The 19,610-nt window shown below is 35.9% G+C and overlaps 1 protein-coding gene across 2 annotated transcripts in view; it reads left to right on the plus strand.

The window, feature by feature from the left end:
* ANXA10 (annexin A10) overlaps positions 1 to 19,610 on the plus strand; it is an 86,631-nt gene that overhangs the window by 51,871 nt on the left and 15,150 nt on the right. For both annotated transcript variants that reach the window (XM_057310164.1, XM_057310165.1), the window contains 3 exons: positions 11,661 to 11,774; positions 13,261 to 13,351; positions 14,368 to 14,447. In XM_057310164.1, the coding sequence (XP_057166147.1) occupies positions 11,661 to 11,774; positions 13,261 to 13,351; positions 14,368 to 14,447 (285 nt within the window). The remainder of the gene's footprint in view (positions 1 to 11,660; positions 11,775 to 13,260; positions 13,352 to 14,367; positions 14,448 to 19,610) is intronic.

The following is a 19,610-nucleotide window of genomic DNA, read 5'->3' on the forward strand; positions in this document are numbered from 1 at the left end:
ACATAAGAGCTAGGGAACTTTTCCAGGCAGGATACTATTATTGTTGAATGCTTTTATTCTACCTTGTTTTATACTACCCCAAATTAATCATTATTATGCTTTTGATAAGTTAATGCTTCTTAAGTTTTATTCATAATTTTCTATGTCTTTGTTCATTTTTCTTCTAATATCCAACTCCATGTTTCTGGTCTCAGTGCCATTTTTCCAAAGGACATTTCTTAGCATTTTTTCCAGAAATAACAAATGATTGTTAAATTACTTCAGTCTTCTCCTTAAGAATACTTTTATCTTTTTTTCTTCATTGTTGAATATTAGTTTAGAAGGCTATAGCATTCTTGGGGCGCCTGGGTGGCTCAGTCGTTAAGCGTCTGCCTTCGGCTCAGGGCGTGATCCCGGCGTTCTGGGATCGAGTCCCACATCAGGCTTCTCTACTGGGAGCCTGCTTCTTCCTCTCCCACTCCCCCTGCCCGTGTTCCCTCTCTCGCTGGCTGTCTCTCTCTGTCAAATAAATAAATAAAATCTTAAAAAAAAAGAAGAAGAAGAAGAAGGCTATAGCATTCTTGGCTGAATCCCAATTACTTTTCCTTAGGTCTTTGTAGATATAATTTTAATTTTTTTCTGGTCTTCATTGATAACTTTTGAGAAATCCCTTCTCTCATTTAGAGTTTTCCTTTATAGATTACCTTTTAGTCTCTGTTTGCTTTTAAGATTTTTTTTATCTTTGGTATTCTGCAGTTTCACAGGATAAGTCAATAGGTTTGTGTATTTTTATCTAAATAACTGAGGATTCACATACTATATACTATTTGAAATAGCATCTCCTTGGTATTGTCTACATTTTCTTCTGCTGTATATTCTATCCAACAAAAGTTTGTTCTTGCCATTCAGTTTTCCAAGTCTCTTAACCTTACATTCATATCATCTATTTCTGGTCTGTTTCTGTGAAACTTCTTATAATTTTTTTCAGGTAGTTTTCCAATTTATTAATTCCAATTCAGTTATTTATTAGCTACTCTTTAAAAGTATATATTGTGTTTTTAAATTCTAGAAGTTTTTCATTTCTAGAATTTTATTTGCTTTTTAAGTGTCATTTTTTTCATAGTGTTCTTTCCTATTTACATCAACTGTCTCAAAATGAGATTTTAATTCTGCTGTTTATAGAGTCTGGTGTCTATCCTCCAGGAAAAATTGGTTCTAAGTATATACCATATTTTTATTGTGAGCACTTTTAAAGTGATGCTCATTTTTTTTTTCAGTGAGATTTTTTTTTCCCCCTGGAGAGTCAGGGAATCTCTCTAGATTTGTTTGGCATTTGCTTCTTCCTGGTATCCCAGGAGAATCACCAGCCCTGGATCAATTTTCATGATGATTTCTCTTCATAGAGGTCTCAGTTCATGTGGGTAGAGTAGAATAAATTTAAAAGTCATGCCCAAGGGAGACACAGCTCTACTATTCTGAATTCTCAAGGAAAATATCCTTCTACTTAAAACCCAGACAATGAAAGGTGAGCTTTCTGCTCATCTCCAATGCTGAATGGTAGTTTTTTTTTTTTTTTTTCCTAGTTCATACTTTTACTGAGGGTATAATCCTTTGAGGTTCCCAACCTCACAGAGGTTTCAGACTTAGTTCCTTATATTACACTGGCCCCATAAATGCTCTCTTGTCCTCATATAATGTCCCACACTGGGCATTGAAACCCAAAACAAATAGTTATCAAAACCAACCCCTACTCTCCCCAGTCACCTGCAAGGTCATCTCCAAGGTCAGCTCATTTGCTTATCCTCTGGCTTTCATTTATCCCCTGGTTTTTACACCCAAGGGTTTCTCTTTATTCTGAGATTAAATATATTTTTAAAAGACTGTTATTGTTATTGTAATGTATGCGGCGGGGGGGACTTTAGCTTTCATATACTATGTTTCTCCAGAAGACCAAAGTATTATCATCACTACCAGACAAAAATTAGCTCAAATTTCTACTGAAAACTGAATCATTAAGTAAACTGTGAAAACATCTATAAAGTGGAGCTGTTCAAAAGAATATTCCCTTACCACTGTGAGATGACAATGCAACTTGCACACATGTTTTTATGATAGAATATAAAATCATGTGAGTATTTATACAATGAATATTGGGGTAGGTACAATTAAGAGAAATTCTAAGGCACACTTTATATGGGCCTACATCATTGAGTGTTTAAAGAGCAAGTATCATTTTTTATGATAATAGGAAAAGGCATATAAGTTAAGAGTAGATAAAAATGTTCCCCTGAGCATATTCAGACAAGCATGTTAGTCATATGTTTACTTCTTGCCCCTGATTACACATAATTATATAAAGGTAAGAGGAACAAGGAAGATTTTACTTTCAGTTTAAACAAGGAAGATTTTACTTTCAGTTTAAATGGAGTGGTCAGAAGAGCTGCACCATGGGTAATCTACAGTTTCATCAGCAGCATAGAATAGCTCAATTTGAAAAGCAAGTACTCATTAGCTTAATGCAAGGCCAAGCTGTGATTCCCACAGAGTCCCTTTAGGGCAAATCTTTGACAAACAAGAAAGCAGAGGCAGTCAGGCTGGGGAAAGTAACACTCTAAAGGTTGCATCCACAAAGTTATTTATATAACTCCAAGTGAAAATTAAAGGCTTTAATTAGAGCACCTATTTGAAGGCTCCTCTTTGAACATGCAGAGTTTAGCTATTTAAACATATTATTCAATATTTATCCTCCCCACAGAAAGTAATATCTCCTTCCAGATGTCCTGATTATATCATACTATTTCTACTATGATAGCACTTAGCACATTTTGCATTGCAAGGTAATTATAATTCCTGTGTTTCTGCCCCCTCCACTAAATAAAACTGCTTGAGGATACAGACCTTCACTTGTTCATCTTTGAATAGCCAAGAATGACTCCAAACAAATAATTGTTGAATTATAAGTAGTCTTCATTCATTTATTTATTGTATATCAATTTTCTAAGGGCTCACTATGTAGCAGGCACAGTCCTATGGGCTGGTGAAATGGCCATGAATAAAACAGACCAAAAACCCTGCCATGATGGAGCTTACATTCTACCTGGGTGAGGCAGATAAAAAAAAAAAATTAGTAAAATGTGTCATGTTAGAAAGTAACAGTACTATGGAAAAAAAGACAAAGCCTGGTGAGAAACATAATGAGTATTAGGAAACCAGGTATAATTTAAAATAGTGTGACAAAGGCAAGCTTTATTAAGAAGACAGTGAGGGGTGATGCATGTGGATATCTAGAGAAAGAACACTCACAGAAGAGTGAAAGGCAAAAGCAAAGGCCCTGAGGTGGAAATACGTCTGCTATTCCAGGATCAATAAGAAGCTGGCTGTAGATGGAATAGAGAAATCAGGAGCATGGAGAAGAATAGTAGGAGAGGAGGGCAGAGAAGTGACCAAGAACATATTGTGTAACTTGTGAGTCACTTTAAAGACATTGGCATTTGCATGAAATAAAACACCTGGCATGATTGCTTAATCTCGGATCAACTACACCAAAGCAGTTGTAGTTTATCCTGGAGTGTAGAGTGGGAAAGGACATTTCCAGCAGAGGAGTGACTGATCTGATTTTTATATCTACAGGATTGCACTGTCAGGGTGTGTTGAGGGGAGACTGTAAGGTGCAAAGACAGAAGGAAAACTCATTTGGAGGCTATTACATTAACATAGGGGAGTAATGATGATGCCTGGATGAGGGTTGTAGCAGAGAAAGTGGAAAGAAATCCTCAGTTTCTGGATATATTTCTAAGTTAGAGACAACAGAATATACCGACAATTGGATAGCATAAAAGTTGTGAGAAATACAATTTAATAGACAAAATTCTGATGTGGAGAGATAGAGGAGAGAGAGGGAGACAGTCTTTTATTAGCCATTTTTGATCTGCAGCAAATTATTTAGTAGTTTTTGAGGAAAATAAAAAGACATTTTTGAGTACCTAATATGTGCCAGAAAATATTTTAAAAATTTCACTTGAGTTAAATATTTTTATACTTAGATCAACCAGTGAAGTAGATGTGCTGTTACGTTCACTTTACAGATAGAAAAGCAGATACAAAGAGGTTAAGTAACCTGCTTGAAATCACAGCTGCCACTTTACAGTCAGGATTCAAACCTAAATACTTTACCTCCAGAACCTGTACACTCTAATGGCATTAGCTGATATCTGATACTGCTTCTTTCACAGAAATTACATAATTTCATTGACATCTTTTATAAAATCCGTTTACCAAAGCCGTGCATACGCACACGCACGCACGTACACCTGAGTTACAAAACAAAGATATACCAGCGCCATCTAGTGGCATTACGAATCTCAGTGTGCAGTGGAATACATAGCTCTGTGTTCGGTATTACCATACATAGGACGGCATAATATGCAGAGTAACTGAAGATGTTGTTATAAACATTTGAGAGGAATGGTCATCACAGATATGTTAACTAAAGATAAATAAATGACTTACAATGTCAGCTTAAACACTGACTTTATCCTTTACATATAATCAGTAAAACAGGGTTTTTCTCGAAATGAATGAACATTCATTCATTTGTTCTTGCGCTTATTTATATATTCATTTACAAATTATATATACTATATACTCTGCACATTCCATACTCAGCACTGTGCTAGAGATCAATGATGGATTTAGTAAAATTTATATGAAAGTCTGTGTCCTGACAGACTTTTGGGGGAAATAAATGCATATAATATAGTCATGAAAAATCTAGTATAATAAATGCAAAGATAGAGTAATAATGGCAAAGAAATAATCAACTTCACTTAGAGTTAGAGGAAGGCTCATAAGAAATGATAATTCTAATGTTTCTACCTTTCATCAACTGCCAGCTACCATTATCTTGTCCCAATAAAAGTATATTACATCGATCCATCTGCATTTAAACCTTCAGTGCACTGCCACTAGATTTAAAAGTTCATAAATACTACATTTGCCACATATATGTTATGTTCATCACCTTGCTGATATATCATGAGTGGCTTTCTATGGCATACATAACATGGAAAAAGAGACAAGAAGGTCAGAATCCCAGCTCCATCACTTACTTGGTTATTTACATGGAACTTGCTACTTAAGCTCTATGTGCCACAATTTTCTCACCTATATCATGGAATGTTTATAGTTCTGAGTTGTAATGAACTATTATGGTTATTCTAATATTCAGAATCCTGTCTAACATATAGTAAACATTAAATCTTAGTGGTTAATATAATCATCAAGCTCTTCTGCTTAAATCTCCACTATTAGGACCTTATCTCTCTGAACAAGAAAGGACATTGGAATTCAAACATTCAGCTTTCAAAACATTCAGAATTCCAAATCAATTCAATGTTTATTTAGAACTAGAGTTAACTGCGTATGTCCTGTTTTTCTCCATTTCAGTAAAGTTCAGTTGGAATGAAAGAACAAGCATACTATCTCCAAACAGGATATTATATTACTCATCTGAATAACTTTACAAACTCTTCCTCTCACCTAAGTTTCTCATATGCCCCACCCCACCCAGCCCAATTAAAGAATCATTGCTTTATGGCACCAGTGTATAATTCTAGTGTGGAAAAAAATGCTAAAAACTACTAAATTAGATGATAATTTGAAACTGGGTGTTAACTAGTACAGCACATAAATATGGTAAAGTAACTCTATTTGGAAGAGTTAAATAAATTGAAGCTTTAGAAAATATTCACTTTGTAGACGCCAAAATAACATGTTAAAATAAAACTTAAAATCCACAATATTGAGGTATAATTTATATAAAACATTCATTTCAGTACAACTTGATGAGTTTTCACAAATATGATAGTTCCAAACGATCCACATCCTTGCCAGTACCTGATATTATCAGTCTTTGCAATTTCAGCCACTCAAAAGAATATGTAGTGTTATCTCATTGTGGCCTTAATTCCTATTACTCTAGTGACTAATGTTAAGCATTTTGTGGGCTTATTTCCCATTTGCTTATTTTCTCAGGTTAACTTTCAGTTCAAATCCCTTGTCTGTATTTTTATCAGGTTGTTGTCTGATTATTGAGTTTTAAGAAATTTTTATATCTTCTGGGCACAAGTGTTTTGTCAGATATGTGAAATGACACCTGTGGTTTTCTTAGAAGAACTGAAGTTTTAATTTTGATAAAGTCAAATTCCTCATGTTTTTTTTTTCATTTATGGATTGTTACTTTTATGTACTATCCAAGAATTCTGTGCTACACTCAAAGATTTGTTCCTATGCTTTCTCCTACAAAATTTACAGTTTTGGCTTTTCTTTTTAGGTGTATACTTCTCACATAATGGTAAATACAAATAGTAAGAGCAATATCTTTGCCTTGTTCCCAATCTTAGGGCATGAATATTCACTTTTCACTACTAGGTATCAACTCAACTCTAAAGTTTTTATAAATGCCCTCTATCAACGTGAAGGAAATTCCTTCTATTCATTCTTTCCTAAGAGTTTTTACTATGTGTTAAGCTTTTTTAAATGCTTTTGCTATCTCTATTGATATCATGCAGCTTTTCTCCTTTACTGCTAAAATGAGGAATTGTATTTATTGATATTTCAAGTGTAAATTGACCCTGCATTCCTGGTCATTACATGTCATTGTTTTGACATATATCCTATATTGATGGCTTTGATTTATAAATATTTGGACACACATTTTTTTGCATCTGCATTCATAAGGAATATCAATGTGCAATTTTCTTTGCATGTGAAGTTCTTTTGATTTTGTTATTAGGGCAATACTAGCCACATAAAATAGATTGAGAAGTCCTCTTTCATCTACAGTTTTCTACAAGATTTTGTATAGAGTTGATTTTATTTCTACCCTAAATGTTTGATGTTATCAATGATTTCACTGGGGTTTAGAGATTGGCAAGGTGGGGTTAATTATGAATTCAATTTCTTTAATTAATATAGGGCAATCCACATTGAGTGTAAAATTCTGCTTGAATTTTCTTCGATAATTTGTATCTTTCAACAAATTGGCCCATTTCAACTAAATTTTTAAAATTCAGTGGCATTAATGTGTTCATAATATTTTTTTCCTTTAATGTCTGTAGTATTTCTACATGCCACTCTTACATTTCCAATATTGATATTTTGTATTTTCTTTTTTCTTGATCAATCTAATTAGAATTTTATTAACATTACTGATCTTTTTAGAGAATCAGATTTTTACTTTATTGAAAGTTTCTAGTATTTATCAATTTTCTGTTTTATTTGTTTCTGATCCTGTTATTATTTTCTTCCTTCTTATCCTGAATTTAATTTAACTTCTAGTTTTTTTGATGTGGAACCTTAGGTCATTTATTTCATGTGTTTTTCTTTTAAATATTTAAAGTTAAAAATTTATCTTCAAACACTGTTTTAGCTGCATCCCACAAATTTTAACATGTTGTATTTTCACCTTCAGTAATTTGAAAGTATTTTCTGACTTCCTTATGACTTATTATTTGATCCTTGGATCATGCAGAAATACATTTTTTAACTTCCAACTACTTGGGATTCTCCACATATATTTTTAACTTCAGTTTTGAAGTTGATTGTATTATAGTAAGAGAGCAAATTTACAAAGAGCCACATTACAAGCCATATTGAAGGAAACATCTCAAACATGTGTTAGCCCAACTATGCTAGGACCTCACTACTGGGAAGGAGCTATACAGGTGGGCATGGGAGAGAGTGAATGGGCAGACGATTGAGAAAGCAAAGAAAGCCCAGTCAGGACAGCATAGCTGGGGAGTTAAGTCCTCTATTTACATGTCTAGGACACAAAGCATGATCCTAAGGGGAAAGCTGAAGTTTGAGTGTAGGTTGTCAAGAGTTAACCACCACACCTACTTGACTTCACCCTCAAAACACCTATGCAAGGTAGAATTGACTTAAAGATGAGGAAGAGTAAGGGTGATTAAAATTACTTTGTAATTTTTAAATAAAATGTAGTTATTAGGTCTATTGCAGACTCTGTTAGATTCCCTACATGAATATGTGATTCCTTTTAAAAAAGCATTTTCTTAAAATTTTATCTGGGAGAGACCATTAGGAAAAGAAGTCAGTATTGTATCCTAGATGTTTAAAACAACTTAATAATGGGAAAGTTTTTGTGGAAATAATTTCAAGGGCACAGGTTTGTTTGTTTTTACATAAAAGATATTACATTTTAAATTTTAAATAGTAGAAATTAAAGTTAAAGTAGCTAATATTAATCAAGATTCGTATCTCTTGCTAACGCATATTGAGAAAACAAATAATTATTTTGGGGGCGCCTCTGTGGTTCAGTCAGCTAAGCGTCTGCCTTCACCTCAGGTCATAATCGCAGGGTCCTGGGACGGAGTCCCACATCAGGCTCCTTGCTCAACAGGGAGCCTGTTTCTCCCTCTCTCTCTGCCCCTCCCCTCTGCTCATGCACACACTCTCTCTCTCTTTCTCAAATAATTCAAAGCTTTTTTTAAAAAATCATCATTTTAAGTAGCATAATTATTCGGTGAATTAACGGAACACAGGCTTAGAGTTCCTTTGTCACCAAAAACCGCCCTGGTTCCTGAGTTCCCACAGGAGCAAAGATGCAATTATCACATAATCCTGTGCTGTAAGTCTAATTTAATACTCATCTTCTCCTCAAGTGGATCTTTCGGTCCCTTCAGATTGACTTATTCACACCGCATATGAAAACACACATACGCAGACCCAGGGATAACCCCCGGCTGCGCCCTTCTCTTTTACTGACTGACTTACCTTTTCGAACGGGCATTAGTCAGGGTTCTCCAGAGAAACAGAACCAACGTAAATGCATGTATGTGCACATTTGCTTGATAGGTGGTGTGAGCCAGACTCCTTACGGACAAGCCTGGGAAGACGGTCTCTGCACTTGCGGCACCCAAGTGTCTCTCATCACAGGAATCCCCTGAGGGCGCTGGGCTCCCGTGGAGGAGCTCCGAGATCCCGTGGAGGAGCTCCGAGATCCCGCGAGACCGAGACCGGGCTGCCTCTGGGGGGAGTGGTTCACCCGCGCGGGCCGCAGGCCTGGTTCAGCGGTCCTCTGAGCCACCTCTGACTCTCAGCACATCCCAGCCCATCCTGGTCTTGCCCCGCCATCCAGACCCACACCTACTCCTCCTACGTATCAAATGAAAGGAAAAAAAAATCTCTCCCTCAAGCCCTCTCCCTCACTCGCTCTCTCCCTGTTCAAATCACGGAGGACGTTATAGCAAGGATATAATAAGGAGCTCAAAATTTCTTGTAAGAGCAATGGAAAGCAGTTCAAGGAGAGTGACATGTTCTATCCCTGTCCGTCTAGCTAGAGAGAGAGATTTTAAGGAGTTAGCTCACATGGTCGTGGTAACCGGCAAGCTCAAAACCCATAGGTAGGCCTGCGAACTGGAGACTCCCCAGGGAAGAGCAGCAGTTCAATTCCAAGGGTGGTCTGTTGGTAGAATTCTCGCTTCCTCAGGGAAGGTTAGCCTTTTCCTATTAAAGCTGTTAACTGGGTGAGGGCCACCCATATTTTGGAGAATAATGCTTTACTCAAAGCTTACTGATTCAAATGGTTACTGTGACCCAACCAAGTTGACACATAAATTTAATCATATTAATGGCTTCTCCATCTCCTGTCACAGTGCTACTTGTCCTTCCTGGTCTAAAAGCGACCTGTTTCCCTAATCCTATAAATCCATTATGATCTTTTATCTGAATTCTTCTAACCGTTTATTACTACTGCTTTAGGATCTTATGCTGTGAAAAATGATATTGAAAGCCTTAGAAAGTGTGTTAGCTCACATTTTTACTTATGTTATCTCTGGGTTTGTGGAATGTGAATCTCCTTGAAAACGGAGATTCTATTGCATTTCTCCGGCACCTACCACTAAGTCTTGGAAACAGTATTAAATCAAATAGTATTGAATGACTGTGATCTTTCATTCAAAAAAAAAAAAAATTGAGCTCCTATTTCACAAGCTTATATGTTTATATATGTATATAACACACACACACACACACACACACACACACACACACATATATATGTTTTAATCATTGATGTAGCCCCAGTACCTAGAAGAGTGTCTGGCTCATATCACCTGAACAACTATTTGGTAAAGAAATTAGAAATAGGGGCGCCTGGGTGGCTCAGTCGTTAAGCGTCTGCCTTTGGCTCAGGGCGTGATCCTGGCATTCTGGGATCGAGCCCCACATCAGGCTTCTCCGATGGGAGCCTGCTTCTTCCTCTCCCACTCCCCCTGCTTGTGTTCCCTCTCTCGCTGGCCGTCTCTATGTCTGTCAAATAAATAAATAAATAAATCTTTAAAAAAAAAAGAAATTAGAAATAATCAATGTTGCATAGGAGGGAATTAAATAGAATATAAGTTCTATGGAAGAGGGGATCTTATGCTTCTTTTATCTACTCCAAGCACCTGACACAACTCTAGACATGTATTAATTGTTCATTAAATGAATTGCACTGACCCTAGCAAAAATTCAACAGATTCTCCATATTACCAGTTACCACCTTATGGAAAAATACTTTTGTTTGCCAAAAAGAAAATCCACAATACAGGAATGGTATTGTCAGATTATACTAAATAAAATAGAAATTATGACTATTTTATATTTATTATAATAAAGCTTATTGTGCCTCATTGGCATCTTTCACTTGAATTCTATTATTGAATCACCTCAGAACTAAAATATTGCATATTTTTAAAGTAAAACTGAATATACCATATATATTTTAACAAGAAATGTTGTTTTAAACATCTTTCAGGTATCTTTGTAACCTTACAAAAATACATCTAACCTATATTTTTTAAGATTTTATTTATATATTTGAGAGAGAGAAAGCACAAGCAGGGAGGAGGTGGAGAGTGAGGGAGAAGTAGACCTCCCCACTGAGCAGGGAGCCCCACTCTAGGCTGGATCCCAGGTTCCATCCCAGGACCCCAGGATCATGACCTGAGCCGAAGGCAGATGCTTAACATTAAAATGATCAATTTCATATTTTTGTAATATGTATTTCAAGGACAAACATTCAGCATGCTGGTTTTTCTCCATAATTGTTTAACTTTCAAAATTAAAAAAAAAAAAAGTTAAAGTGGCTATTTGATGAAAGTTCTTAGATTAGTCAATTCATTTACACAAGCTTTTTAGCAATAGTATAACCAGAAACTCCTGCTAAACAGACACTGTTGCAATTATAGAATAAAATGCATATTTTAGTTAAGGGTTAATGTTTCATTAATTCCACACAAGAAAACTAAGAACTCCCAACCACAATGTTTTTAGGTTTCAGTATTTAGTTATTTTCATAATGAGATCAACAGAGAATTTGGTGTTGGGATTAGGGAAAGAAAATCATTTTATATTTACACAACTAGAATGTCCATGTAGATGATGTCTAATGCAGAGATGTGGTTACATCAGTCATTTTCAAACCCTCAAGTCCATCATTCCTATAATCCATATATATAATATACATATATCTATATATATATATATCTCAAAGCCAGGCTTTTTACTACATGAAGTGACATAGAAAAGGAAATCCTAATAGAAGACTTTCTGTAATTATCCCATTTCTCTTGTAAAATTGGTAACTAATATAATAAAAGTATTTACTTTTTCATCCATAGGACTTAATTGGTGACCTGAAGGAGAAGCTTTCAGATCACTTCAAAGACGTCATGGTTGGCCTCATGTACCTACCACCATCTTACGATGCTCACGAACTCTGGCATGCCATGAAGGTAGAGGTCTGACACAAAAATCTACTGTAATAAGCACAAGGCAATATTTCAGTAGAGAGGGAACTGCCCTGTGATGTTGCTGTATGTGATCAGGGGTAGGGGAAGGAATATCTGAGCAAAAATAAAAGAATGAAAATGCTGTGTTTAGGAGAAGTGACCTTTTTAGGAAGAGGGGCCTCTAGACCCCAGTAGCTGGGATCAGCCTGTTCTTTTGCTGTACAAACTCAGATCCACTGCCCCAGCTCTATGCCAAACTACCAAAAGAAAGAACTAAATAACCTTCCAGGGCTGTTCATATTCGTCTCTCCCTAGTATGTACTCATATATTAAGCAAAAATGTTCTAAGTCATGTGAACCTTTTTGAATTATTTGTAAAAATTGGACTAAGTAAAAATAGGATACTGAGTCAGAGACAAAATATAGATGACATCTTTGTTTATTTTTGTGACCTTAAGTTACTCCTTTACAAAAGCTATTGCTCAAATGTATAAAAATTTTACTTCTGAAGAATTAAAATAATTCTTCCTTACAGGAAAGCCATTTCCATAAAATAAATTGACTACAGATTTGTTAGAGACTCTGTTGGCTACGGAGAGGGTACAAAAGACTTTTTACATCTTTCCAAATACTGATACTAAACACCTGCAGAACTGTTGCAATCATTCCAATACGATGCCTGCCAATGACCAGATTACTCAATCTGTGAACAATGTGTGACAGGAAAGAGGAAAGGGGAACTAATTAAGGGAACCTGGATTTTGGCCATCATATTTGCAGATGAGAATAGACATTGTATAAAATTTATATGTATTTCAACCAATCGCTTTTTTTTTAAGTTGCCTATGGCAATACCTACATCTTGCAAAATGATGTGCCTAAAAACTATAAGAAGGAAGTCTTAGGCTACTGTTTAGATAAACTATTATATTTTTTCAGTATTACATGGAATGGTAAGGATTTATGAAACTTTCTGGAAGATGTGTTGTCTTTATAATCACTAGCACAGAAAAATAGATGCAGATAGCTATAGGAGACCATAGAAAGTACCCAGTCCAATGCTTAGACAAATGGTACAAAAATCCACATTTAGGGAAGGGCAGGGAGCGAGCCCTGAAACATCTTTAGGAAACTAGGAGACCCAGGTTCTAATTTCAGCTTTCCAAAGAACTGATATTCTAGTAGCAAAAAAAAATCAGTGTCATGAGCCTTATTCAAACATCTTTTTCCACATTATTTAGAAATGTCCAGGTTGTTTTATTCTAAATGAAGGAACAAGGTTTCAGAAAATAGTATCTTCCCAGGGTCAAGTGGCTAGTAAATAGCAGAGCCAGAACTGAATTGGGCCTATCTTTATGCAAAACACACTTTCTTTCTCCACTGCCACCTCTCAGAATACCAGGAATGTTGTAAATACTTCCTATACATAAGATGCACTATTATTCCCAATACAAATGCCTTTATATTTCTCCCTTTCTCTGTATTACAGGGAGTAGGCACTGAAGAAAATTGCCTTATTGATATTTTAGCTTCAAGAACAAATGGAGAAATTTTCCAGATGCGAGAAGCCTACTGTTTGCGTAAGGAAATATACATATGTACATATATTTTACACACATATAAACTTTGTATTTTTCAAATAACACACAAAATATTCCAGTTTATGTGTTTTTAAAAATTTTCTAAGACATGTTTTTTTCAAAATATCACTCACTCAAGACCAATTAACTCACTAAGTAAAACTGATGATTAGGTTATCAAAACTGAACCGATTCTCTAGACAATCAAGTTAAGCAAAGTTTCCAGGAAAATAATTACAAGTTTCTATGAGGTGAGTGTTTCCATTAATGCAGGCAAGCGCCCAGCATCGAGCTTCAGGAGCATTTTATTTCTTGCCCAGGAGAGACCAGGTGTATAGACAAAACAGAGCCAATTAGCAAATTCTACAAATATGGTAACTACTTCATTTTACGTAAATCTCAAAATCACTCTGATCTGTCTCAAAATCAGATTTTTCCACATTTTTAAAATTAGAAAAGTAAACTATTTTCATTTTCAAAAAACTTTAATGCCTTAAGTTGCATTGCATCATGTATTACCTCTCACTGAATGTCAAGAAACTATTCTAGACAGTCAGCTCTGTTACATTTGAACAAGAACAATGGAAATTTCCCAAAGGGAATGAAGTAGGAACCTCACTTAAAATATTAAACGGAGACAAAGCACTTGGAAAAAGTGCTGGGCTGGGTAGCAGTGTACGGAAATAGAATGCAGGATTCCGAATTTTGAGAATTAGAGAATGTGAAAGGACTCTCGGTGTTGTTTCTCGATTTTGGAATAAAGATAATAGCATTTTAAGAAAACAGACTTGTGCCTATGTTACTGTTAGGTGTCCACATTTCTTTGGTGGACTCTTTAGGAGATTGACTTCATCTGAGTAGAAGGCCATAGAAGACAAAGAAATGTCAACAGGTTGATTATATTTACTGTACTTTCCACTCGAACTGGGGAAATAACATTAACTTATTCAAAGTATGTTGACATGTGGTTCTATAAGAAATCACACCTTTTTTTAACATGGAATTTTTTTTTCTAGAATACAGCAGCAACCTTCAAGAAGATATTTACTCAGAGACCTCAGGACACTTCAGAGATACACTCATGAACTTGGTCCAGGTATGAAATCCAAAAATTCACACCATTTTGGACTAGTAAAAAATATATATGTTTCGTTTTCAAAAACTAGGACAGAAAACTCCAGTTTAACAGTTAGTTCTGTATAATAATTTTACTGAATACCAGCTACATTCAAAGCACTATAATAGAAACATGGCTTGGATATAGGAACAAACAGATATGAATAATATACCATTTTTATTCTTAAAAAATCTATATGATTATGATTATAGACATATACATAAATAATTATATATTATGAGGAAGTTAAAAGATTAAATTCTTTTAAAAGATTAGAAATTAGGATTCTAATTCTATTTTTTAAAACTACTAAACAGGTTGGGTGCATACTAGCTTCTGAGATCCTAGTATGGCCTAGTACCGTGGGAGGAGAGAAGCATGTTTCTTACTTAAAAAAATACTGTAATATAAATATTCTTATAAGCATTTTAGAAAAAAAAAAAGAGAGAGAGAGTTGGGGCACCTGGGTGGCTCAGTTGGTTAACTGTCTGCCTTCAGCTCAGGTCATGATGCCAGGGTCCTCGGATTGAGTCCTGCATCAGGCTGCATGGGGAGCCTGCTTCTCCCTCTCCCTCTGCCAGCTGCTCCCCTGTTTGTGCTCTCTCTTTCTCTCAAATAAATAAATGAAATCTTCAAAACAAAACAAAAAAATGGGATGCTTGGGTGGCTCAGTTGGTTAAGCATCTGCCTTCAGCTCAGGTCATGATCCCAGAGTCCTGGGATAGAGTCCCATATTGGCCTCCCTGCTCGGCAGGGAGTCTGCTTCTCCCTCTCCCTCTGTCCTTCCCCCTGCTTGTGCATTCTCTCACTCTCTCTCTCAAATAAATAATTAAAATCTTAAAAAAAGAGAGAGATAGAATCAAAACTATTAGGTTCTAGCTCTCTGTCTAAAGAGCTAATAAGTAGAAATCCAGAATTTGAGTTGAATCCTATAGACTCCCAAGTGCCAGCATATGATCCTCGGCGCTGCCTCTGAAAATTCTGTGGTACCATACATCACCACAAAAGAACACTACTTTAAATTAAAATTAAAATTTGACACTTGTTTTGTTTTTCTACACTGACAACCTGGTACGTAATTATTTCTATCCAATTAGTATTTCTTGAAAACATCCCACGTATTATCATTGTAATAATATTTTTAGATATAATTAACCTTTGTTTTATGAATATTCTTAAATATGCCTGTCATCCAATTCAGCAAAGGTATTCAGGAATGTAAAGAGAATCACTGTTCAGTTCTTTACTATCAAAAGAAAGTCTAGAAGTCTATAGCTGGGAAAAACGTCTTAAGAACCAGTATTTTGGTTTGGTTTTATGTTGTATGAGTGTGTGTGTGTGTGTGTGTGTGTGTGTGTGTGTGTGTGTGCATTTCTAAATCCCCCAAATTTGGGACGCCTGGGTGGCTCAGTCCGTTAAGCATCTGCCTTCGGCTCGGGTCATGGTCCCAGGGTTCTGGGATCGAGCCCCGTGTCAGGCTTTCTGCTGAGTGGGAAGTCTGCTTCTCCCTCTGCCTGCTGTTCCCCCTACTTGTGCTCTCTCTCTCTCTCCGATAAATAAAATCTTTTAAAAAAATAAATAGAAATCCCCCACACTTTTCTCTTTATGTCAAGAACATAACGAAGTAGTTGGTAGTTAGCACAAAATTTCACTAAGAACCTTAATTAAGTAGAATTTTATACATGGGAATGTAAAATTAAGAAAAGACTTCATTGCCTTTAAAGAAAAAAGAACAAATGATAGCCCTTTTAGAGAATAAAGGTGGAACAGTGATACCTAGAAAGGCAAAGAAAGACCAAGAAGGAGGGGACTAGCATGAGAATGCTGCCTGAGGACCTGGGGAGCCCAGGGTCCCACACGTTCAGGTGGGGAGTCCGAATCACCAGATGAAAACATGGAATGTTCTTTTTCCTTTTCTCTGAGCCACTCCTATACCAATTTCCTCAATGAGTTGCTGGATTTTTTTAGCCTAAACATTTCTATGGCCACTATTGCCAAACTCTGAGATGTTCTTGCTTGTCCTTTAACCTCTTCCAGTTTATCTAAAGTGGTACTGTGGAGTATATCCTCTGCGAGGGTGGTATCTCTTTCACAGCTTGATTTGGGCAAATTTAGAGATCTAGCAGTTTGTTTGCAGCTTGAGTAACCCACTTTTCTTTAATTTGGATTCATGATGTCCTTGAAAATATAAATACTTAGGAAACTTAGAAGAATTCTAATGTAATTGCTTCCAGGGAATACCATATACCACTTAGCCATACCCAAACTTCTCTTCTAGACATATTTCTTTGCATCCTTTCACTCTCCCCGACCATACCTCTTGTTTTTCACAACATAAAGCCAGTTCCTGTAAGTCCTCTCAGATAATAAATTTAGTCAGATACTTGCTGCAGGGGTGAGTATTAAAAAGTGTTTGCTTTTCAAATCTTCTTCAAGTCCCAGCTCACATTGCCTGGAATCAGCGGTTTCCCCTTTAAACTGTTAGAGACACTAAATATCTGGACTTGCTCTCTACTCTCTTTTATTTCTGCTTGCACACCAGCCAATTACTTACTGAGCTCATCTCTTTCTTGTAATACATGGCCAAAAAAAAAGTAAATGCCATTTCTCAAGCTCACATGGAGACCAGAAGAGGTGCTACTCATCAGATTGCAGCTTTCCTCCAAGAAGTGATTCAGAGACTCAGCCTCTTTCCATTTAGTGGCTAATCTATCTTTACACCTTCCCTCTAACTTCATCGTGCCTGTCCTCAATCTACAGAAGCAGAAAGACACCGGAGGATGGTTCGTGGGAATTTTTATGGGCCTCGCTGTGATGTCTATCACTTTTGGTCACATTTCATTGGCTAGACCTCCATCAGATAACTCCCCTTAATATCAAGGGTGGCTGTAAAATATAGTCCAGTTGTTTGTCCTCAAAGAAGATAAAACAAGTTTGGAGATCAGCTATCAATGTGAAAACAAGACTTGAAAAGCTGCAACCAAAACCGGCCAGTGAGCAACAGAAGGAAGAATGAAGACATTTATGGCAATAAGCAGGAAATCTATGAGGATGACTATTTTGGGCACAAAATAGAGAATGTCCCAAAAGATAGCAATGTATAAACGAAGAAAAAAAATAAAATGTCCTGCATTATTTCTTAAAAATACTTTAAAATGTCTCTGCATTTTTATCCATGCTTTATGTTTTTGACATATCCTTATTGTGTCACCATTTTTAATAATCTTTAAAAGATGACTATATGAAAGTTGCTTGGCCCTACTTCTAATTTTACCTGTAGAATGATGATGTTCATCATGCTATATACTATACATATAATATACAATTTTAATCTGAATATATTAACTATATTTTAAATTTCTATACAACAAATCCTATCATGAATAATTAATTCATATGAGATGAACAAAAATCCAACTCCATTTTAATCTTTTATTTCTTCTGTTTTGGTTTTGGCCTTAATAAACTATGTATGTGTAAAAAAAAATCAGTCCAACATTTACCTGTATTTGATTGATTGATTGCTGAGTTGTTCCAACAAGCACGTTTCAAAAATGCTAGTATGAAAGCCAGTATGGGAGTAATCAGCTCCCATCAGGCCTCTGATTGAACCGACACTTCAAAGCCTCCTTCGGCTCCATAGAAATTGCCCTCGTCCAAGCCTGTCTTACGTATCTCTATTCTACCTTACCATATAATGTGGGATGTGTTTACACATCTCCCAGTAGCTTCAGTTTCCCAATCATGAGAACTATGTCCTATCCAACTTTATAGTCTTAGAACAAGGGTCTATGTGTAATACATGGAAAGCAAGTCAGATTTTTTGGAAATAAATGCTGCAAAGAACAAATTCTTAGAAAGTCTGAGTGAATAAAGTTCAGTGCTTGCTGAAGTCAGAGGCTTCATATACGATGGGTTTATACCAAGGTTCTGGAAAATGAGCATCATTTGCACACCTGGAGAGGAGGAGGGAAGGTGGTGCAGGGTGAGTGGAAAGGTCCTGCACGAGCGTGCTGGCCGGCTCGAAGGACCCCTGCTGAAAAGAAAAATCTGTCTGATTAAATTGCTGGCTGAGATGCCAGGCTGACAAGGTTCCTGTAAGCAGTAGAGAACCACAGCGACATTTTTTGGCAGCATGTGAGATGACTGGGAAGATTTTACCTATTATCATCTCTGTGTAAGCAGGAAAAAAATTAAGTTGCACATGTCATGATAATTTACCACAACAAATAGAAAGAAACTTAGAGTGAGTGCCTCACTTGTGACTTAATTTAAGAGAATCTGACTTATTAAAAATAAAAACTAGTATCCCCTTCTTATCATCTTTAATTCTTAATTCCATTCTCTTTGAGATCGTATTGATCAAATCAATCAGATGTACCCTGAATATATGCTGAAGTGAGACAAGAAACAATGAGAAGACTCAGCAGGAGGCAAGGGACATGTATTTAGGCAAGAAAAAGCTATTAACAATTCCTCTCTTTTGTTACTGGGATTGTCTTACTGGCCATCTTCCAGCAGAGAGAACAGTTAGAATTCTTGATGTTCCAGCTAAGACTAAAGAATAAAAGGAAACAAGGAAACATTCAGTTTAGGGAAAAAAATACAGAATATTCCCCAGCTATTCAGGAAAATAGACCCATAGCCATATGCTGATGTTTTTTCCCAAAATTACAAATGGAAATATTTACCTTACAGATATTTCTATTTTTTTAATTCTACAAAGCTCTGTTTTTTAAAAAAACAAAGTTTTTTCAACATTTCTGAAGTTAAAGTATTGTATTACTAGACACAAGAAAGATAAAAATTAAGAATTGTTTCTACCTTGTCTAGAACCAGTCTGTATACAAAAATAAAGTGAGAGCATGACTATTATTAATGAATTTTTCCTCTAAGATATCAATGGCACTGAATTACTACTTCAATTTCCTTCTTTTCTTATTATGTTATTTTGCTGTCTTCCTCATTCCTGGTGGATTAACATGTCCAATCAAACACAGGTGGTACAGTTTCCCTTAATACATGTTTGTTGCGATTAAAAACCTCATGTTGTACTTCACACATATTTTGTATGATTGAATTCAAGAATTAATAAATATATTAGATCGGAACACTAACTCTCCATTCGTTGCCAGACAACAC

This window comes from Ursus arctos, unplaced genomic scaffold (genome assembly GCF_023065955.2).
Source record: "Ursus arctos isolate Adak ecotype North America unplaced genomic scaffold, UrsArc2.0 scaffold_11, whole genome shotgun sequence".
NCBI lineage: Eukaryota > Metazoa > Chordata > Mammalia > Carnivora > Ursidae > Ursus > Ursus arctos.